Here is a 24,640-nt window from a genome sequence, read left to right as displayed (position 1 = left end):
ACAGCCAAACGCGGTATTGCCCCCTACAACATCTACCCCAGGTCTGGAAAAGTTTGCTGGACCTATCTGGGTCATGTCAGTCTCTCTCACGGAGGGGGTGCGGTCCAGGACTAGGCTAGCCGTGAACGCATTAAAACAGCGGCCACGGACCTGACTAAATGACTCCAAACCCCCAGTGACCCAGTCTATAAGGGCATCAATCTTGGTAGCATCCAAAAATTCCCTACCACCGAACAACTGACAGTGGCCCTCCTGAACTCTAGTTACAACCTATGGTGAAATGTGTCGAAGAACGGTGACAGTGACTGCTGGATTTGTTTCCCTTTTTCAACACATTCCAACATTGTAGGGGTACCCCTCCCTATTGACTGGCCACTCCCCAACTCCATGACCATGAATAATACTGTCCATATTGGCCCCATGGGGGAAACATACCTATTATTAATGTGTCCTCCCCCCTTACCACCGCAGCTGCCACCATCACTAACTTCTCTCTCCTATATTGTACTCCCTCGGGAACATTCCTCTTGTGCCCTCAGGGAACCTATCGCTGCCTGACCACTAATGACTCCTTAGGCTGTATATTCATTCTACTATCTCCTTCTACCACCATCTACTCTGAATCCCAGCTGCAATCCATCCTATTCCCCCAACACCGTGGAGGAAGGGCTGCCTTCCTTCCATTCATAATAGGGGCAGGAATAGCCACAGTGGTGGCAACCAGAACAGCAGGGATAGGAACTTCCATAGACTTTTATTACAAACTCTCCCAAGCCCTGAATGATGACATGGAACGGATTGCTGACTCCCTCACAGCCCTACAGACGCAAGTAAACAGCCTGGCGGCCTTAGCTCTGCAGAACCGACGGGCCTTAGACCTTCTGACTGCCAAAAAAGGGGGGGCATGCCTATACTTAAATGAAGAATATTGTTACTTTGTTAACCAATCAGGTATAGTTACCTCCAGGATCAAAGAACTCAGGGATCGGATTCAAGCACGGTGGCAAGACACGTCTTTCTGGGGCCTGGACCCCTACATCTGGGTAACCTGGCTGCTCCCTTTGGTGGGACCTGTATGCATAATCCTCCTTCTAGTCTCAGTTGCTCCCTGTCTTTTCCAATGCTTGCAGGGTCGCCTACAAGATCTTGCCTGGGTGTCCGTCAATCAACTCCTCCTCCAGCCTTACTCTCGCCTGCCCACTTCCTACTACCCCTATGATGACGCCTCCCCACCCCCCGTCAGCAGGAAGTAGCCAGAACTGAGTCAACGCCCCTGGCACCATTATATAAAGCAAAAGGTCAGAATGTTGGGCTGGCAGAAAGAAAGGGCTACTTAAGATGGTGAAAGTTCCTGCCACAAGATCTGAGCTTGGACAGGAAAACAAAGACCCAAGCAGGAATCTGAGACCCCTGCTCCGGGCTCCTGTGGACCAATGGGACCCTGACAAGCGGGAACCTGAGACCCCCACTCCGGGCTCCAGTGAACCAATGGGACCCCGATGAGCAGGCAAAATATCCAAATAAGGGAAACTTGCCAAAAGTCCCCTTCTCCATGCCTCGGGCGCGACTTCCCCCAGAGTCGCGGAACCTCACCCGAGAGTGCCCACCTCCTCCCAGCGCAATTTTCCTGGCTCCCCTTCTCCTGAGCCCTGAAAGTTCGCAGGAGAGTGCCTTTAATAAATCTTGCCTTGCACCCACTTCGCCTGGTGTCGTGTTTATCTCGCCTGTAAAACCTTACAATATAACCATTGGGTCCCCTTAGGAGAGAATCCTCCAATTCTGGGTTTCTACAACTGCAGTCAAGGTATCAAGGGCTATTCAGTTTTGGAAGGCCATCTTTTAATGTGTAACAAAGGGCAATCCATTGTTACTCTGTAGGGACCAAGGGTGTCCAAACCTAGGGACAATTTTCTTTCACAAAGTTTATCACCTCCGTGGCCTTTTTGCCCAAATCAGTGGCCTGGTGTAAACCCCTGTATTACATTCATTGGTTCCTAAGGTTGTATCCTTTGACATCGTTTGAAGTGAATTACAGCTATCTCCTTAGGTCGTGTACAGCCTTAAGAAGAGTAATAATTTTAGGCCTGTATTTGATTGCGGAGTGATGGCTTGATAATAATCCCCTTTTTTCCAAATTGCTCCATGGACATGTAGGACTAGGAAAACATATTCAGAGTCAATATTAATATTAATTTTTAATTTTTAAATCTCTGGCAATTGCAAAGTGCTAGTGAGCCCTATGGCATATCCAGCTTTTCTTATTCCTTTTATGAAAACTACTGTCATCAGTAAGCCAATTGCCATTTGTATTTTTAATAGGGGCATCTTAAATCTGGCCAACTAGAGTAAGCAAGATTAATAACCTCTGAACAGTTCCTGCTCTATAGAGAAAGAAGCACAATGGTCAGGTTGAGGCACACAGGTAACTAGGTTTAAAGTTTGAAACGTTTTATTTCTGGCATATCTATAAGTGTAGCCCAGTATTTAATAAGTCTGCCTCCATCACCCACTGGTGGCCTTTGGTTTCTAAGATATTCTGGGCCTGATGTGAAGTCATTACAGTCAGGGACTGTCCCATAGTGAACTTTGAGACTCCTTTTACAAGGAGGGCTGTTCTATGCTTAGCTAAAGCCTTTGTTTGCAACTGTACCTCAATATAGTTGGCTTCTAGGATAAATATGACTAGGGATGAAACCATTAAGAAGCCCTTTGAGTGGTCCAGCCTTAACAACATCCTAATTACAAAGGATCACTGGCAAGTGGGAGAAAACTTGTCAAGAGATAAAGGGAGTCCCACATGCATCATCCAATCCAATCCAAAGAAAGTAGGGTCATCCATTATCTCCACAAGTCCATAGTTAATCCTATGGAGTGGGGTATGCTTCTGGCTTTTAGGCAATTATCCTAGCCCCACAGAATTGGTCAAGTTATATAATTGTAAGTTATATAATTGTTGGGGAATCAATCAATTTTTTCAGCTGTTTAAATTGTTAGTTGCCCATGGGGTTCTGTTATTATCCCCATAGAATAATCAGCAGAAGATTGTCTGTATATGAGTTACTGTGATAATTTCTCTTTTAAGTTTACTCTAGTTGTCTAGCTTAGGTAAACAACAAACATTTAAAGACAATCAAACCTAGAACTTAACATCCACAAAGGTGTGTTATTGAAACATAATTTTTCTCTCTAAAATAACCCTCATTTCCAGAAATGGCCAAATCAGGACTAATTTATTTGAAAAAACAAGTCCAGTTTTAACAAACTTGACCTAATTATTTATATAGTAGCTCAGCAAGAACAGTGAGTGATCATATGGATCTTTTAGAATCTGTTTTGCTGGAACTTTTTATAAGGAATCTCTAGGTTGAACTTTTAAGTAGTCTTCCCAGGCCAGAAGCCAAGCCATGTACTTGCCATCAGACATGCTTGCAATACCTGTAGTTTTGAGCAGATTGTGTTTCACGAGGTTCCCAAAGTATCCTGAGGTTCCTGCACCTGCCAGGAAGTGACATTCTTTACTCACCTGGTGAGGCTGCTGGGAACTCTGTAAGCAAGGTATCAGGCCAACAGTTCCAAGGGGTGTTGTGGCTCCAGATTTCATAAAGTCAACCTTAGTTCCTTAAAGCTGTCTGGTCATATGAGTCTTTCTCAAATATGACATTCTAGTCTAAGCCTTGGTAAAATAACCAGTGTTTCCAATAGTGTCCTGTTACAAGGAGGACAGATTCTTATTGAACTTATGCAAATGACTGATTACCATGGAGGAATACTTACTGAGACCTTTTGAGTTTCAGAGGGTTCAAGTACAGAGAAAAGTTGAATGCTTTGTTTACAAATGAATATTTTTAATTTTTCTTAGTCTGGAAAAGTAAACAGAGAATGAGCAATGTCTAAAATAAGAGACATAACACTATAATCTGTTAGTTCATTTAGTCCCATGTTACTAGTTCTGGTTTAGTTTGAATGCAGCTTTAGTTAGTTCTGGAAATTCTTGCCCATTTCAGTTTTAGGGTTTTCAAATATATCAAATATCTCTATTTGTCCTGAAAGTCCTTTATATGAACTCTCCTTTAAGGTGAAACTCATTTTACAAGAGAATTCAAACACCTATAAATGACAAAAACTCAAAATGTTTATGGTTAAAGAGCTGATGAGATGAGTTTACAACTTAGTTGGCAAGGAAATCAGGTTATTTCTGTGACACATAACACTTCAATAATTACAATATCAAGTGATGATCTATCAAAACACTAAAACTTTAGGAAATGCATGGAATCTCTAGAATAGTTATAGCATTTATCCAAATGTAATCCAAAGTTTATCATTTGTTTAGCAGTACTTCCTGAGTAACTTAGCATACCAAGGAAAAGCCTAATGAGTTAAAAGAGATTTCATTTACAATTTAAATCTTGTCAACATTTGCTAAAATCTTATAAACTTTTAAATCACAGGCCTAAATATACTTAGGGATGCTAAAGACCTGATACAGGTGAAATGTGGAAGTTTTTTTGGACAGGCAAAGAGTAAACTATTGTTTACATGTTCTTAATAGCAGAACAATTAATTTAAGATAACTTTTGTCTTCTTGAACGGAGAGAATTTCAGTCTTATACCAAAGTACCTTTAAAACCCATTCATTTCAATCTTAGTCTGTCCTGACCACACTTAAAATTCTTTTCCTGAAGATTTCCCTTCACAAACCTTCTACAACTTTTCTTTGCATTTAGATTGTGTCCCAAGCCATTTCTTTCCAAACACCCATCTGATTTAGTACAAAATTACCTTTTATCTTTAACAAAATGCATTCGCATTCCTTACCTTTCTGACATATCTACTCTTCCACATACAGAGTTGTTTCCCTTATTTCCATTAGAAATATTACATTACAGTTAGAATTTTGTTCTGATAGAAAAACCTTAGTCTCTAGTCAGTTAAGTATTAATTGTGAACTGTTAGGACAGAATTCATTATGAATCAGTTAAGCACAAAACATGTTTACTAAATGATTTAAATATTGTTTTTTTCTTTGCTGTAACAAGTCAAAAGCACAGACCTACATCCAGTAATTAATGACTTAGCATTTTATCCTATTTGTAAGACCTAGATGTCCTACCAACTTAATTCCATTTGTCATCCTACCAACTTAATTCCATTTGTCATCCAAGCAAAACTATATAAACTTTCAGGTTACCAAAGAGTTTGAAAGCTGTATTAACAATTACCCATGAAAACTCTGAGACAGACAATGAACCATTAGTTTAGTCATCTTTTTGATGAACAACCCAACAGAGTTAACACGAGGTTATCTGATCTTCAGTAAACCTTGATAGAATAAAAGCTTCACATTTACTGCTGTAACTTCAAAGACATGTCTCTCTTAATTAAACCAACAAACTTAGTTTAAATACTGATTTATGTTCCACTTGGGTCCACCCCATTTTCGGTATTTACCTGAGACACGGGTGGGGAAATCTGGAGGGGGGCGGTGTTAGGTCCAGGGGCTGCTCTTCTTGCTCCTTGACAGTGAACAGGGAAGGAGCCGTTGCGCAGGAGGCACAAGGACAGTCTAGAAGCCAGTTATGCAGGCCACATGCACGTTGGTGCAGAAACAGGAGAAGGGGGAGACAGAAGAAACAAAGTACTGCCAGAAGGCAGAGAAAGGATTCCCGGTTTTAGAGCTCATCAGCCCCAACAGAGAAGCATACATGATGTTTTCCCTCCAACAATGGGGAAGGGGTTAAGCAGTCCAGCTCAGACTAGAGAAGACAGGGAATTTCTCTAAAACAAAGAATGTTTTGGTAGCTGCTTGTAAATATTCCTTAAAGTCTCCATCTCAAGTTAGACTAACCCCAGTTGGCTCCAGTTACAGTGATTAACAAGGGAAATGAGGGAGGGAGAAGGAACACAGGAGGAACACAGAGAGATAAAGTCAGAGTCCCCTTTGCTAGGGATGGCCTGTGTATCCTCCAGCAACCTGGGTTTACTAAGAGGCTTATTTACATATTCATCATCCAAGTCAGGAGGAGGTTTACTAGCTGACTCATTCAGGCAAACACATTCTGCAAAAGGCCCTTAGGTTGGGTATAGAGCAATGAAGGCCTAGATCTAACTGAAATTTCCTAGTGAGGCCATGTAATGTTACCAGAGCTCAGTCCTTTCCTAGGTTTTGCAATCGAAATTATTTCTAGTGGTTTAAAAGTCACCCTGAGGTAGAGTCCTTAGGAACTGAAGAAGCCTACTGAGCCATGTTCCCAGAAAAGTAAATAAAGTCCATTACAAATCCCCCCTGATGCCTGGGTGGCATCCCATGCAGGATATGTCATAGGTTCCCCTGTGGCAAAAGCGACCGGAGGCATCCCTCAACAAGACAGCACTATTGATCATGATCCTGCCTTCCCTTGGAAGACATTCCTGCCATAAAAGGCCCTGGAGGAGTGCTGGTGCCCCTACCCTTCCCCATCACATCTTAAGCTGCCAATGGGTGCCTGGTGAATGGACCAAACTACTGTGCCATGCCATGCCATTGTTTGTCCTGAAGATTGCATACGGTTTTGCTATTTTAACCCATGGAAATACCAGAAAAATTTTTACAAGGGGAAATTAACCAATTTTGTAGCTTTAAGTAGTTTGTAGAAGACACGGACAAGAAACAGTAAAGACTGAAATCCATCATGGTCTATGCAACATTCCAACACGTGTTCCTTACAGCCAGCTTCCCTAGGAAACAGTCCCTGGTTGCGTTTTAATTCAACCGGGTACTGGTTTCGGCCAGCTCCCAGGGGAGGTCTCTCGGCCAGAAGTAGCTAGACCAGGGATGTGGAATGGATCACGTTAGATCAATCAGGAGGAAACCTCACATGGGAGTCAAGATTGGCAGCTGTCCTGGTGACTTAGGTGGCTGTTCCATGCACAAGAGAGACAACTTTATATAAGAACAGGTATAAAAAGAGGCCATCAGTTTCTGGGTCTTATTACCACTCCGGTCAGGCTACTAACTTAGAGCCAAAAGGCAGACGTTCTCCTCCCCATAGAGTTGCCATGGGCTAGAAGATTACAGCCTGAGCAATCGACATGCAAGTGTTCAATAAGACCATACTCCCAGAAAAGGCCTTGAAATGAGAGTAAGGGAAGAAGAGAGAGTACTCACCAATTTTGCACTGAAGCTCAGAGTCCAAATGTAAAGACTCACAGCCCAATGTTGGGCACCAAATGATGGTTTTAGAATATAAGTGAGGTTCATTGGGGTGAGGTCTGGAGCTGATGACCAAGAAAGAATTTTTGAGACATCTTTGGTGCAAAATGGTGGTTTATTAAAGCAAGGGGACAGGACCCATGGGCAGGAAGAGCTGCTGCCCTGGGGTTGTGAAGGGTGGCAGGTTATGTACCGTGGGGGTGGGGGAGGTAAGGAAAAGGGAGGTTTCAATAGAACTTTCATATGCTAAAGAGGACCTACAGGATACTAGATGCCAGAGGCCTTGCCTTTGCCAAGGTCGTTTTGCCCTCTAGTAAAGTACTAACCTTAAGATGGGTGGGAAATTCCTAAAGAATGTCACATATGTCCCACCCAGGAGTGGGGGTGGGGGAAGGTTGGAGGAGGTCAGCTTTTGCTTTGTCCTCAGCCAGCCTTCTGTTCCCTCATCATGGGGAAAAAAGGGGTAGGAATCAAATTCTCTTTCACTGCCTAGAATAATCTAAGTTATTCATTCAAAAAGAGAGTCAATTACATCAAAGTTTTAAAAGAGGCATTTATTGACTGAAAATAAATACGCAGACACAATTCTGGTAGCAAAGAATTAACATTTTTTAATGAACTTGAAGTGCATGCAAACTCCTTAAATCCCCACTTATCTTGTGTGTGCTTACAACAAACTCTACATTCAAATGGAAATGAGTACTTAACATTTTACTGAAAAATTTAAAGTGCTTCCTTAACAAACTCTCCCTAGCTTAACTACTTTCAGAAACACATAAAAACATAGAATGGTGTGTTAAATATTACAACCAATTGGTAATGTGGCAAGATAATACTACATAGACTGAATATCAGCACAAGAACGATTAAACACAGCACAGACCTTATACATGTCAAAGTGTAAACTGTGAAGACATTTTTACATACACACAAATATTTGTAAAAGTGACAATGAAAGTTACAGAACTTAAAATTATAGGCACTACTAATGCTGTTTTAGCTCATTCAACTCTTACTTGAGAGGCGTTTTTTGTTTTTAAGCCTTTTGATAATCAGAAAAATGTCATATGCCACAGAAGGAAATTGCCCTAAAATATGCAGTACTTCTATGTGGAGGGAAGCAGTAGAGCAGGGGGCAAAATAAATTTGGTTGTAGCAAGCACTCCCAAAGGAACATTCATGCTTTAAACAGTAAGTTCTGCCACACTTTGTGGTATGAACAACGTATATTGTCAAAATAGTGTTATGAAGAATTCCTGACAGCCATTCTACTTTTTCTTGGAATATTAAAACAAGTAAGTGACCAAATGATTATGATCACAAAGAACCTTTCATAGTCATATGTCCTTGCCACAGAAAGAAAAAAAAAAGTACTATCATGGAACGACCTATCTGGCCCCAGGCTCAGAATCCCTAAGTGATAATATTTAGCGTGAAATAACATTGTTCTAACAAAGTCACTTAAATTATGTGGAATTGGTTGTGTTTTAAGATACATAACTTCCAAAAGGTCTTTGGTATGTATACATATGTGTGTGTGTGTGTGTGTGTGTGTATCTACTAGAACTTAATATATATGTATTAAGTTACATATTAATATACAGATATTAAGTTACATATATATGTATATATTAAGTTCTAGTTATTAAAATTTCATTAATTTGCAATGTATCTACCCATATATACTGAAATGCTTCTTTGGTTTTTAGTTATAATACTACTTTTCACATTATTTAATTTCAGATTTCTTTGCCAAAAACAGTAATGTAATAAATGTATATCACCTAAATCTTACATATATGTGTGTGTGTTTGTGTGTGTGTCATGTAAGAGAACATTCAAACTAAAATATCCATAAAAAGCATCTTTTCTGTGCTCCATCAGGCTAATTCATATTTAAAGTAACTTATTTTTTGGTTAACCAAAGTTTCCTCTGGGGAATAACAACAAAAAATGTTTTTGTGTAGGTTTGAAGAAGTGGCTTATAAAACAGTAACAATGACATCATTTAACAAACACTATTAGGTAACTCTGAGAAGTACAGCAATGACATCTATGGTGTGTGAAATGCTACAAAAAGTCATCAACAAGGGATGAGAGTTATGTCAGCCCAATTTCTTCAAGAACACTGCGTGGGGTTTCAGCTTCCTGTGGAGGGAAAATGTGAGATTGGTAAAGATATCTGGAGAGGTTTAAAAGTGTGAAATTAACATGGAAGTATGTACATGCCTAGAAGAATAAAGAAAGCAAAATAGAAAACCTTTAAAAAAAAAAAAAAACAACAACTCAGGATTATAGAGTACTCTACTAGTGCTAGCCAGTGATTATTTAGGGTTTGGGGTCCAAGACATCTGGGATCAACATTCATTAAATACCTAAAGATTGCCTACCATACTCTGTAACACAAAACTGCAAACTGACTAGCAATTTCTAAAATTGAAATCCTCTTCTTCAAATTGAAAGAAACAAACAAAAACTACTGTTTCCATAAATCTTTAAAAGTTGTTTTTCATGCTGTTTTCCGGTCACGTTTTTACAAAAATATACATACATATATTTTTAAAATTCTGCTAAATTAATTATTCACAGTGGAAAACCTTTGAAAACAGTGCCTGGAGCCTTTCAGAAGCAACCAATGGCAATGGTAGAGGCAACACAGAGAAACAATGCTCTGGGACAAAAAGTCCTATTTAACAACTGCTAGTCCTTGCTAAATTTCAAAGAGGGCAAACCAAAGCAAGAATATTAAGAAAAATTTTGAAAAATTTTTGTGATGGCTGGTTTTGCACATCAAAAAAAAAAAAAAAAAGAAAAAAGAAAAAAAGGTACCGAGTAAGTTAAATTTCAGGTTTTACTACCAACAAATTTGTAATATAAAGGTGAAGTGTATGTTAATGAAAAAAAAAAAGTTTAATTTTATAATATCCATCAAGTAAATACATAAACTTACTTTTGCATCTTAATCATGGTATAGCACAAAACAGAAAATACAAATTATATAAAACCACAAATTGTTAAAATATTAGACTTAATGAGTTTAGAGCACTAAACATTGTAATCTTCATTTAACTGCTGAACTATGGTCTGCATGTGGAAAACAAAAACAGTACTTACCTCATGCACTGAAATTATAAAATAAAATAATTCTAATCTATAACATAAATTAACACATATTTTGTATCTATTCTGTATTATATACAGAAAAGAAAATATTATTAAAGAATCATAAGAAGATAGGACTATATTTATTGAAAAAAATCCACCAGTCAAACCTATACAGTTCAATCCCTTATTCAAGGATCAACTGTATATGTCCATAACACTAGAGTTTAGGTAAATACTTTCCAAAGGCCTCTTTTAGTGGTAAACCAGTTTGAATAACTTTCGAATTTACTTTTTTTTTTTTTTTAAAGATTTTATTTATTTATTTGTCAGAGAGAGAGAGGGAGAGAGCGCGAGCACAGGCAGACAGAATGGCAGGCAGAGGCAGAGGGAGAAGCAGGCTCGCTGATGAGCAAGGAGCCCTATGTGGGACTCGATCCCAGGACGCTGGGATCATGACCCGAGCCGAAGGCAGCTGCTTAACCAACTGAGCCACCCAGGCGTCCCTCGAATTTACTTTTTAACTGTAACTTAACTCATACATTAAAGTCTCTAGATATTAACAATTATCATGTACTTTTCCTTTTATATGAAATATGATGCATGTTTTAATAAGAGCACATCCAATATTAAAGTTTCAATATTTTATAATATAAAAACATTTAATATTTTATAATATAAAAGCATAATGAAAAAATCATCAACTATAATAAAATGACACTTAAACTATATTACAAAACCAAGACCATATTTTGGTAAAAAGTGCTTAACCAGATTGATATATATATTTTTTTTAATTTTATTTGAGAGATGAGAGAGAGAGAGAGGGAGGGCAAGCAGGGGCAGAGGGAGAGGGAGAGGCAGACTCCTTGCTGGGCAGGCAGCCAAACAAGGGGATCCCAGGACCCTGAGATCAACACCTGGGCTAAAGGCAGACACTTAACTGACTGAACTCCCCAATGCCCCAAAACAGATTGATATTTTAACTCTATAAATAAAGTTATAATAATACCTTTAAAGGGTTACTACTGAGCAACATGTATGTTTTCTGACACATGTATGTTTTCTGACACAGTTTTGAGATCCTAAAAAGAGAATTTTAGATACCCTTATATAGCAAAATATGATTCAATAAATGGAGCATTAGAAATCCTTAAGATTGCTAAGAAATATTTAACTTAAATATTAGATAATGGAAAAATTAATTTTACTTGAATATTGTTTCCAACTAATATTATGTGACAAAACTAAGTGATATATACAAGCTCATACAGAATGTGATATAACATAAAACATACTAAGTTTTAATAGTCTTAAATATAGCAACTATTGGTTTGAAGACCAAACTACATTGTTGATTATGGCACTACTTATGGGCTAACCTAGTATTCCAAGTCTTCATTTTCTTTAGTAAACATTTTAATAATTGCAGATTTCAATCTTACAAGGTTAACCAGAGATAGCATTACAATGAAATTCATGATGTTTCATCTTTAAAAACATTATGTGTTTAAAAAGAAATATTCCTCAAATGTTCATAGGCCAAAAATTTTTTTTTCAATAAGAAATATGTCAACTCTGGGCAGGAATAGCTATATGAAGATCACACATGCAATAAAAAAGAAAAGGATTAGAGTTGTAGTGAGGGAAATATATAATTGTAAAAATACTGGATCTACACTGAGCTTTAGTGTATCTTCATTCATAAGTAGATTTTCATAAGTGTGTCAGCTCTTTATGTTTCTGTTAAAAAGATGACTAGTTATTTAGCATACCAGTTATCAGAATATCATAACATGGCAGAGAAAGAAACGGGCATGTTCTTACGTAGAATATATTAATATATTAAGTTTACATACAGTAAGACTTCTACAACACTTAGTGCACAGTAAAACAAAAACAAATTTTGCTTTTGTTTTATGATTGAATATTTAGCTTCAAAAGAATGCTCAATTTCAGATTCCTCTTTACTATTTCTATCTTAATGTATATCATGATACTCATTGAAAATGACAACTTATCTCCCACAGAATCATGAAGCACTTTAATAATAATGGAAAGATTTTCAGTACAGTCCATCTGCTGAATACTGAATTAACTGAAAATTCAATCAGAATATTCTAACCTGTCAGTTTATCAGAATAAAGTTAAACAGGATCTTATTATTCATTCCCTTCATGAAAATTATTACATTGTAATAATCACTAGATTTTAATGTGATCATAAAATCCTAAAGATCACCAAGGAAAATTCTTCCCAAGGAAAAGTGGAAAAGTAGTTTCTCATCAGCCACTTTAAATAGTAATGCAGATTTCTAACTATTAAACTCCACTCTGAACAACAACAACAAAAGCCAAAAGAATGACTTTGAAATTAAGGATATTACTTTAGGAAAATAAAACACTACACAGATTTTAAAGAATTCCCAAAATAGATGTGTTAGATGCCCACATAAATTTAAAAACATGTGTGTCTCATTACCACAGGAAAGAACATTTTTACTGACCCTTATAAAGCTCATGGATGGACTTCTAACAATTCAAGAAACCCTTAACATTAGAGACAACAGCTTTGTACATTTTTTCCTAGGGAGAGGGTCCCTGGCCCTTCAGGCTCTCAAAGGGATTATATCTCCCACCCCAAATATCTATAACACCCAAAGTTAAAACTGTTAACTTTAAAAAGCAGTGAATATTTTTAAAGTATCTTTTTGAGTATCTCATTTAAATATTTAACCATAAACACTGAATATTTAAGGTATGAAATTATGTAAAGTATTCTAAAAAAAATGTAGTTACATTTCAACTTAAACTTATAAAACCACTAAATGGAGAAAAGCCAGTTAAATAGTAACCCTTAGTCCACTCCCAAACATTTTAAAGAGATATTTACTTCTTTTTTCCACTTAGATTAAAATTAAAATGGAATGAAACTGTAAGTTAAAGTAAGTTAAACACAAACACAATTCATTCACTTACAAAAGATCTTACTTTCTGGGGGGAATCTATTTCTTAACGCCATTAGTGATTCACATTATTTTATTTTTCCAATGAAATTCTGGATCAATTTCAATATTCTCTCTAGAAAATGCATTATAAGCTTTGATGATAACATGTCACAGCAAAATTTCCAATAAAAATATTGGAATTTTTCCCTGTAAATTGGAAAAAACTCCAATAAAAATAACAATTAACAGCAAAATTCCCAATAAAAGTTAACAATTTAATGAAATATTTGGTGCTATCTCTTGTGATACAATTAGACTTTTCATGTAATATGAAAACATAAATAGCAAATGTGACAAAATTATAAATACAAGTAAGATTTCCTATATCCTACTAGTTTTTGAACTTTTAATCTGTGTTTCTGACTGGCTTATTTCATTTATCCTAAACATCCTCAAGGTTAGTTATGCTGTTACATACTGAGAATTTCTTTTTTAAGGTTAAATATTCCTTTGTATGTATATATCCACACTTTCTTTAGATATTCATCTACTGATGAAAATTTAGGTTGCTTCCACATCTTAGCTATTGTGAATAGTGTTTCATTTTTAGATACACACACAGAAATGGGATTGCTGGATCATATGGTAGTTCTATTATTAATATTTTGAAGAACTTCTATAGTATTTTGCAAAGTATGCAAAGCATACTATTTTGCATTCCCACTGAGTGTATAAGGGTCCAATTTCCATTATCTTCATCATCAGCTGTTAGATTCTGCTTTTTGATACTAGCCATCCTACTGTGTATAAGGTAGTATGTCAGTGTTTTTCAGTTGGGTAGTGTGATATTATGCATCTTTTCATATATTAGTTGTCCATTTGTATGTTTTCTTTTGGAAAATGTCTACCAAGTCCTTTGTCCATTTTTAAAATCAGTTTTTTGTTGAGTTGCTAAGAATTCTTGATATATTCTGGATATTAACTCATTATCCAAAGTTTCTAAGTTCTGTAAGAGACTTATTATGAAAGAGAATAAACAAGCCTATATGAATGAACACTTACAGAATGTGATAATTCTAGCCATCTCTACAACTACATAGATAAGTAGATTTTACTTTAGACAAGGATTGATAAGAAGTCAGAGTATTCCTTATAGGCAATAATTATTCTACTAAAATAAAAAAATTAACATTTATCAACTATGAAGGTCATTCTCCTTTAGTTGGGAGAAAAACCCTCTTCACTGTAAGAGAAAACAGCCTTAAAAGCCATCTCTGGGGGAGGAGTCAAGATGGCGGAGAAGTAGCAGGCTGAGACAACATCAGGTAGCAGGAGATCAGCTAGATAGCTTATCAAACCATTCAGAACACCTACAAATCCAACAGGAGATCGAAGAGAAGAGCAACAATTCTAGAAACAGAAAATCAAACACTTTCTGAAAGGCAGGACTGGTGAAGTAAATCCAAAGCCACAGGAAGATAGACCGCGGGGGGAGGGTCCGGGTCCCGGCAAGCGACATAGCAACGGAGCACAAAATCAGGACTTTTAAAAGTCTGCTCCACTAAGGGACATCGCTCCAGAGGCTAAACCAGGGTGAAGCCCACTTGGGGATCACAAATGGATTGGGGGTGTCTGAGTGTCACAGATCTCGCAGGTATTAGAGCAGTGAAGCTGGCTACAGAGTCAGAGCTGAGGAGCGAGCTCTCAACTCAGGGTTCCCTGGAACTGTAATCCGTGGCACGGGCCACTGCTCTGTGAGTGAGGTTCCCACAAGATCCAGGGGGGACCCCCTTGGAAGACCTCAGGGATCTGCAAGGTTCAGAGATTCCAGGTGGAGCTGTGTGCCAGAGACAGAGACACGTGGTCCAAGGCTGGGTGAGCTGAGAGTGCAGACGGAGTCCAGGGAGACGGGAAATATTGAGCGCTTTTCTCTGAGGGTGCACTGAGGAGTGGGGCCACGAGCTCTTGGCTCCTCCAGGCCAGAGATTGGGAGGCGTTCAGGGAACAAAATCTCCCGAAAGCGAATCCAAGTGGATTGCTTAGCCTGTTCCCTGGTAAGGGCAGTAAAATTAAACCTCGGGCAAAGACACTTAAGAATCACTACAACAGGCCCTTCCCCCAGAAGATCAACAAGAAATCCAGCGAAGACCAAGTTCACTAACCAAGGAGAACAGCGGAATTCCAGAGGAGGAGAAAGCAAAACATGGAATTCATGGCTTTCTCCCCATGATTCTTTAGTCTTGCAAAGTTAATTTTTTTTAATTTTATTTTTTTTCTTCTGCTAAATTTTTTTAAACTTTCACCCTTTCCTCTTTTAATGCTTTTAAACTAGTTTATCTTAACAATACCTTTCATAAAAAAGAAATCTTTTTGAACCTTCATTATTACAGTCATATTTTATCCTTCATTGTAGCTAACTTTATTTTTTGTATACACATAGGATTTTTTTTTCTAAAAAATTTGGGGTACAACTTCTAACAGATTAAAATACACCCTAAATCTAGCACCAGGCTTGTTCTAGTCTCTAGCCTGAGCAAATTCTCTCCACTTTCTTTTTCTTTATCTCCCAACCAACTTATCAGCTCCTTTTTTAGAAATTTAGAAGAAAATTTTTTTTTCATCTTTATAGTCATATTGCACCTCTTCATTGTGTTTACCCTTACATATGTTTTTCATTCTTTAAAATTTTGGTAGGTAGTTTCTTCTAAGAGACCAAAATACTCCCAAAATTAAGTGGGAGACCCTGTTCTATTCACCAGTCTAAATATATATATTTATTCTTTTTTTATACTTTTTCCTATTTGTTTTCTTTTTTAAATTTCTTTTTATGAACTTCTTTTTATCCCCTTTCTCCCCCACCCATGATTTGGGGTCTCTTCTGATTTGGTTAAAGCACATTTTCCTGGGGTCTTTGCCACCCTTTCAGTATTTATTTGTTCCTTCATGTATTCTTATCTGGACAAAATGACAAGGCAGAAAAACTCACCATAAAAAAAAAAGAACAAGAGGCAGTAACGAAGGCTAGGGCCCTAATCAATACAGACATTGGGAATATGTCAGATCCAGAGTTCAGAATGACGATTCTCAAGGTTCTAGCCAGGCTCGAAAAAGGCATGGAAGATATTAGAGAAACGCTCTCTGGAGAAATAAAAGCGCTTTCTGGAGAAATAAAAGAACTATAATCTAACCAAGTTGAAATAAAAAAAGCTATTAATGAGGTGCAATAAAAAATGGAGGCTCTTACTCTAGGATAAACGAGGCAGAAGAAAGAATTAGTGATATAGAAGACCAAATGACAGAGAATAAAGAAGCTGAGCAAAAGAGAGACAAACAGTTACTGGACCACGAGGGTAGAATTCGAGAGATAAGTGACACCATAAGACGAAACAACATTAGAATAATTGGGATTCCAGAAGAAGAAGAAAGAAAGAGGAGAGCAGAAGGTATATTGGAGAGAATTATTGTAGATAATTTCCCTAATATAGCAAAGGGAACAAGCATCAAAATCCAGGAGGTGCAGAGAACCCCCTCAAAATCAACAAGAATAGGTCCACACTGTGTCACCTAACAGTAAAATTTACAAGTCTTAGAGACAAAGAGAAAATCCTGAAAGCAGCCCGGGAAAAGAAGTCTGTAACATTCAATGGTAAAAATACTAGATTGGCAGCGGACTTATCCACAGAGACCTGGCAGGCCAGAAAGAACTGGCATGATATATTCAGAGCACTAAATGAGAAAAACTGCAACCAAAAATACTATATCCAGCTAGGCTATCATTGAAAATAGGAGGAGAGACAAAAAGCTTCCAGGACAAACAAAAACTGAAAGAATTTGTAAACACCAAACCATCTCTACAGGAAATATTGAAAGCGGTCCTCAAAGCAAAGAGAGAGCACAAAAGTAACAAACCAGAAAGGAACAGAGACAATGTATGTAACATGCACCTTACAGGCAATACAACGGCACTAAATTCATATCTCTCAATAGTCACCCTGAATGTAAATGCGCTAAATGCCCCAATCAAAAGACACAGGTTATCAGAATGGATTAAAAAAAAAAAAAAATCAATGTACTGTCTAAAAGAAATTCATTTTAGACCCAAAGACACCTCCAGATTTAAAGCGAGGAGGTGGAAAACAATTTACCATGCTAATGGACATCAAAAGAAAGCTGGGGTGGCAATCCTTATATCAGATCAAGGAGGATTTTAAGCCAAAGACAAAAATAAGAGATGAGGAAGGATACTATATCATACTCAAAGGGTTTGTCCAACAAGAAGATCTAACAATTTTAAATATCTATGCCCCTAACGTCGGAGCAGCCAACTATATAAACAAATTAATAACAAAATCAAAGAAACACATCGAAAATAATATAATAATAGTAGGGGACATTAACATTCCCCTTACTGAAATGGACAGATCAAGCAAAAGATCAACAAGGAAATAAAGGCCTTATATGACACACTGGACCAGATGGACATCACAGATATATTCAGAACATTCCATCCCAAAGCAATAGAATACACATTCTTCGCTAGTGCACGTGGAACATTCTCCAGAATAGATCATATCCTGGATCATAAATCGAGTCTCAACTGGTATCAAAAGATTGGGATCATTCCCTGCATATTTTCAGATCACAATGCTCTGAAGCTAGAACTCAATCACAGGAGGAAATTTGTAAAGAACTACCACAATTGAACCAGGAAGAAATAGAAAACCTGAACAAACCCATGACCAGTAAGGAGATTGAAATAGTCATCAAAAATGTCCAAACAAAGGCCAGGGCCAAATGGCTTCCCAAGGGAATTGTACCAAATATTTAAAGAAGAACTAATTCCTGTTCTCCTGAAACTGTTCCAAAAAATAGAAATGGAAGGAAAACTTCCAAACTTATTTTATGAGGCCAGCATCACCTTGATCCCAAAACCAGACAAGGATCCCATCAAAAAGAGAATTACAGACCAATATCCTTGATGAACGCAAATGAAAAATTCTCACCGAAATACTAGCCAATAGGATTCAACAGTACTTTAAAAGGATTATTCACCACGACCAAGTGGGGTTTATTCCAGGGCTGCAAGGTTGGTCCAATATCCGCAAATCAATGTGATACAATACATTAATAAAAGAAAGAACAAGAAAGATATGATACTCTCAATAGATGCTGAAAAAGCATTTCACAAAGTACAGCATCCCTTCCCGATCAAAACTCTTCAAAGTGTAGGGATAGAGGGCACATACCTCAATATTATCAAAGCCATCTATGAAAATCCCACCACAAATATTCTCAATGGAGAAAAATTGAAAGCTTTTCGCTAAGGTCAGGAACACGGCAGGGATGTCCATTATCACCACTGCTATTCAACACAGTACTAGAAGTCCTAGCCTCAGCAATCAGACAACAAAAGGCAATTAAAGGCATCCAAACGGCAAAGAAGAAGTCAAACTCTCACTCTTTGCAGATGATATGATACTCTATGTGGAAAACCCAAAAGACTCCACTCCAAATCTGCTAGAACTTGTACAGGAATTCAGGAAAGTGTCAGGATATAAAATCAATGCACAGAAATCAGTTCCATTTCTATACACCATCAACAAGACAGAAGAAGGAGAAATTAAGGAGTCAATCCCATTTACAATTGCACCCAAAACTGTAAGATACCTAGGAATAAACCTAACCAAAGAGGCAAAGACTCTATACTCAGAAAACTATAGAATACTCATGAAAGAAATTGAGGAAGACACAAAGAAATTGAAAAGTGTTCCATGCTCTTGGATTGGAAGAACAAATATTGTGAACATGTCTATGTTACCTAAAACAATCTACACATTTAATGCAATCCCTATCAAAATCCCATCCATTTTTTTTCAAAAAAATGGGAAAATAATCCTAAAATTTATATGGAACCAGAAAAGACCTCAAATAGGCAGAGAAATGTTGAAAAAGAAAGCCAAAGTTGGTGGCATCACAATTCCAGACTTCAAGCTCTATTACAAAGCTGTCATCATCAAGACAGTATGGTACTGGCACAAAAACAGACAGATAGATCAATGGAATGGAATAGAGAGCCCAGAAATAGATCCTCAATTCCATGGTCAACTAATCTTTGACAAAGCAGGAAAGAATGTCCAATGGAAAAAAGACAGCCTCTTCAACAAATAGTGTTGGGGAAACTGGACAGCCACATGCAGAAAAATGAAATTGGACTATTTCCTTACGCCACACATGAAAATAGACTCCAAATGGATGACGGACCTCAATGTGAGAAAGGAATCCATCCAAATCCTTGAGGAGAACACGGGCAGCAACCTCTTTGACCTCAGCCGCAGTAACTTCTTCCTAGGAACATCGCCAGAGGTAAGTGAAGCAAGGGCAAAAATGAACTATTGGGACTTCATCAAGATCAAAGCCTTCTGCACAGCAAAGGAAACAGTCATCAAAACCAAAAGACAACTGACAGAATGGGAGAAGATATTTGCAAACGACATATCAGATAAAGGGCTAGTATCCAAAATCTATAAAGAGCTTATCAAACTCAACACCCAAAGAACCAATAATCCAATCAAGAAATGGGCAGAGGACATGAACAGACATTTCTGCAAAGAAGACATCCAGATGACCAAAAGACACATGAAAAATTGCTCCACATCACCCAGCGTCAGGGAAATACAAATCAAAACCACAATGAGATACCACCTCACACCAGTCAGAATGGCTAAAATTAGCAAGTCAGGAAATAACAGATGCTGGTGATGATGCGGAGAAAGAAGAGCTCTCCTGCACTGTTGGTGAGAATGTAAACTGGTGCAACCACTCTGGAAAACAGCATGGAGGTTCCTCAAAAAGTTGAAAATAGAGCTACCCTAAGACCTAGCAATTGCACTACTGGGTATCTACCCTAAAGATACAAATGTAGTGATCCGAAGGAGCACATGCTCCCGAATGTTTATAGCAGCAGTGTCCACAGTAGCCAAACTATGGAAAGAACCTAGATGTGGTATACATAGACAATGAAATACTATGCAGCCATCAAAAGAAATGAAATCTTGCCATCTGAGACGACGTGGATGGAATTAGAGGGTATTATACTTAGCAAACTCAGTCAATCAGGGAACTACAACTATCATAAAATGATGCAACGTGGGGATTTGGGGGTAGGAAAAGAATAAATGAAACAAGATGGGATCGTGAGAGACAGAAACCATAAGAAACTCTTAATGTCACAAAACAAATCGAGGGTTGCTGGGGGGGGGGCAGGGTAGGGAGAGGGTGGTGGGGTTATGGACATTGGGGAGGGTATGTGCTATGGTGAGTGCTGTGAAGTATGTAAACCTGGAGATACACAGACCTGTACCCCTGGGGCTAATAAGACATTATATGTTTATAAAAAAATAAAAAATAATTAATTAATAAAAACAAAAAACAGCAGCAAAAAAATAAAATAAAACAAAGACACCATGGGCTGCCTGGTTGGCTTAGTTAATCATCTAACTCATGATTTCTGCTCCGATCATGCTCTCACAGTCTTGAGATCAAGCCTCATGTTTGGCTCTGCACTCAACATGGTGTTTGCTTGAGATTCTCTCTCACCCTCTCCTTCTGCCCCTCCCCATCTCGCTCTCTCTTAAAATAAATAAAATGTAAAAAAAAAAAAAAAAGAAACAATGCAAAGGAAAAAAAAAAAAAGTAATCTCTGAAAGACTCAGCCAAAAATAAATGCCTTAATGACATTTAAATATTTAAGATTGATTTTTGGTTAAATGATATATATGCCTCCAAATTAACCAACTCATTTTGTTTTCTTTGTATCAAGAAAATATTATAATGGGGTAAGTAGAAATTCAGTATTGTGGATCTTCATGACATCAGTACATCTTTGGAGTCAAAGGAAAATTAAGAATTAGGGAGTGATAGCAGCAAAATGGTAGCATAGGCAGTGCCAACCTGTCATTCCTCTAAAGAAATATCAAAAAAAGCGCTGAACTATCAAAAACAATTTTGTCAGGATACTGGAATCCAGTCAAGTTTACAGGAACCAAGTAAATTCTGAATGAAGAAAAAGGTAACTTGAAAATGGTAGGAAAGTTTTGCAGTGTTTTCTATACTCCCTCCTACTCCCTATAGGGCTTTGTGGCAGTTCTGAAGTACAGATAGGCATTCAACTACATAGGACCTTGATCTCTGGCTCTGGAAGGAGCAAAGTAGAACTTATTTCTAAAGTACAGCCTATATCTGTACTAAACTGTCTGCAGGCTCTCTGAAAAATTGATGTAAGGCTCTTTCATGTAGCAAAAGGGCATTCATGTGGGCTTTCGGCAAAAACTATAAAGCAAACTAGCAAGTGTTTGGGGGCAAAGGTAAGACCTACAATGGACTACTTAAGGCTTTAAGGGAAAGCTATAGGAGATTTCTTGGGAAACTGACACTTTTGCAAAAACAGAAGAGAAGGAAACATTTCCTTATATTTTGAAGCCACCATTATTCTGATCCAAAGCCAGATAAATACTTTTTTTTTTTTTTTAAAGATTTATTTACTTGACAGACATCACAAGTAGGCAGAGAGGCAGGCAGAGAGAGAGAGGAAAGGAAACAGGCTCCCTGCTGACCAGAGAGCCCAAGGCAGGGCTCGATTCCAGGATACTGGGATCATGACCTGAGCCTAAGGCAGAGGCTTTACGCCACTGAGCCACCCTGGCACCCACAGATAAAGACATCTGGAGAGGAATAAAAGAAAGACTGAACTAGAGAGCCCCAGGCATTTGTTCTCCCATTATTAGGCCAATAAGCAATAACAAAAACCAAATTATCACTGAGATAATTAACTCTAAGAGTCAGTTAGGAAGCTGCAATAACCAAACAAACACTAAAACAAGCAAAAGCTAAACTCAAATATAAGAAATTTCATGACATCTTCATCTCACCCTTAAATTACATGTTTCCCCAGCAAAGCTAAAACCAGTGGTAACCCCAGTAGAGACAAAGCCACCCCATTTCTGGTCCTCTGAGTTAGAAGAACAAATTTGGAACTTGTTTGTAATATTCTGGTTTGTATGGGGCTACTCCAGGGAATGGTATCTGTTCACTTAACTAAAAAATGATGATGGGAAGAGTGCCATAATTTGGGTATCAAGTTGGAGGCTACTTAAAATAAAGAAAGATGCCATGGTGTGTGAAAAGTTGTCGGGATGCTGCAGACCCATGGGTAACTCGAGATTACAGGAAAAGACACAGAATAGAAAGTGAGCTGAAAAAACTAGAGGAAGAGAGAGAGAAAATCTGAAGCAGGTTCCACACCCAATGTAAAGCTGCGTGTAGGGCTCAATTGCACCACCCTGAGATCATAACCTGAAGCAAAATTAACAGCTGGACACTCAACCAACTGTATCACCCAGGTAAGCCCATTTACATTTTTCAGTAATTACACTGAGGAAAAAAATACTATTGCTACTCTACATGTTATCAGACTGAAGCTCAGTAAGAAAATTTAGAGCTTGAACAATAAATACTATGACACAAGTGGACTTAAAAGACAAAGACAAGGGGTGCCTGGGTGGTTCAGTGGGTTAAAGCCTCTGCCTTTGGCTCAGGTCATGATCCCAGGGTCCTGGGATCGAGCCCCGCATTGGGAGCTCTGCTCCGCGGAGAGCCTGCTTCCTCCTCTCTCTCTGCCTGCCTCTTTGCCTACTTGTGATCTTTGTCTGTCAAATAAATAAATAAATAAATCTAAAAAAAAAAAAAAAAGACAAAGACAAGAATACTCTACCCACCAACACCTGAATATGTATTCTTCTCTAGTGCACATAAGACCATGTATTAGACCACCAAATAAGTCTTAATGCATTTGGGATTATCTTTTCCTGTCACAATGAATCAAGCTAGAAATCAACAGCTGAAGAAATGAGAAAAATCCACAAATAAATCCACAAAGTTAAATGATATAATCTTAACTACCCAATGGGTCAAAGAGAAAATCAAAGAAATAGAAACTATCTTGAAAGAAGAAAAATAAAATAAAACAATTAAAATAAATAAATATAAAATAAATAAGAAATTAAATGAAAAATAATTCAATTAAAAAAACATACAAAACTTATGGGAATAAGTTCTTAGCAATGTTAAAATTCTAGTTTTTGCTACAAGTTTTCATTAAAAAAGAGAAACGACCTCAAAACCAACAACCTAAACTTACTCCTTACAGAGAAAAGAAAAGAACAAACTTAAACCCAAAGCTAGCAGAAGGGAGAAAAATAGTAGACTTAGAGCATATAAACAACATAAAGAATGGAAAAATAGAGAACATCAAAGAAACTGAAAGTTTGGCCTTTGAAAAGACCAAAATTGACAACCCCTGAAAGCACTAATACAGTGTATGTTAAGTAAATTGAATTTAAATAAACAATTTAAAATAACTGGTAAAACTTTAACTAGATTGACTAAAAACTGGGTAACGAAATGAGATGTATATATTCCTAGAAACATATCAAGAGTTATAAAAAAATAAAAAATCTGAACAGATCCATAGCTAATAAGACTGAATCAGGAATCAAAATTTCCCAACAAAGAAAAGCAAGCCCATATGTGATGTCTTCATTGCTGACTTATCCAAACATTTAAAGAAGAACACCAATTCTTTTCATACTCTTCAATAAAATCGAAAAACAAAGAACACTTCCAAAATTATTCCAATGCCAGTATTACTTTGATACCAAAGCCAAACAAAAGCACTACAAGAAAACTACAAATGCATATCCCTGGTAAATATTGATCTTAAAATCCTTAACAAGTTACTAACATAATTCAAAGCAAAATTAAAAAATTATATACCACAACCAAGTGCAATTTACTCATAGAATATCAGGTTCATTCAACATGTCAGTGTCAATCAATGTAAGAAACCACACTGAAAGAAATTTAGAGAAAAAACCCCACATACTCATCTCCACTGCTGCAAATAAAATCATCTGATAAATTTAATACCCTTTCATGATTAAAAAAAAAAACCTCAACATTTCAGGAACAGAAGATAATAAGGCTATATATGAAAAGTCCACATTCATATTCAGTGATGAAAACTCTAAAAACTTTTCCTCTAAAGATCAGGAGTAAGATAAGGGTGCCCATTCTCTCCACTTTATTCAGCATAGTCCTTAAAGTCTTAGAGCAATTAAAAAAAAGAATTAAAAAATTCAGATTAGAAAGAAAAAAGTAAAATTATGTCTATTGTAATGTACACCTTATGTAAAAAGCCCTACAAATTCCACACAAAAAAAAAACAAAGTGACCAAAATTGAAAGATAAATCAACATGCAAAAATCACTTTTATTTTCACACACTACAAATGAGTATCTCAAGAGAAACTTAAAAAAAAAAAAAAAAAAAAAAAAAAAAAAAAA

At 37.3% G+C, this 24,640-nt stretch overlaps 1 protein-coding gene across 1 annotated transcript in view; it reads right to left on the bottom strand.

The window, feature by feature from the left end:
• Positions 1-7,780: 7,780 nt before the first annotated feature.
• The window catches only part of LOC111139455 (AP-1 complex subunit sigma-2-like), a 30,930-nt gene continuing 14,070 nt past the window's right edge, over positions 7,781-24,640 (bottom strand). The window contains exon 5 of the mRNA XM_022491719.1: positions 7,781-9,340. Within this exon, the coding sequence (XP_022347427.1) occupies positions 9,293-9,340 (48 nt within the window). The 3' untranslated portion in view covers positions 7,781-9,292. The remainder of the gene's footprint in view (positions 9,341-24,640) is intronic.

Source organism: Enhydra lutris, unplaced genomic scaffold, assembly GCF_002288905.1.
Source record: "Enhydra lutris kenyoni isolate GAN:26980312 unplaced genomic scaffold, ASM228890v2 scaffoldscaffold108, whole genome shotgun sequence".
Lineage (NCBI taxonomy): Eukaryota > Metazoa > Chordata > Mammalia > Carnivora > Mustelidae > Enhydra > Enhydra lutris.
Note: the sequence above shows the minus strand (reverse complement) of the source record. Positions and strands in the feature narration are given on the sequence as shown.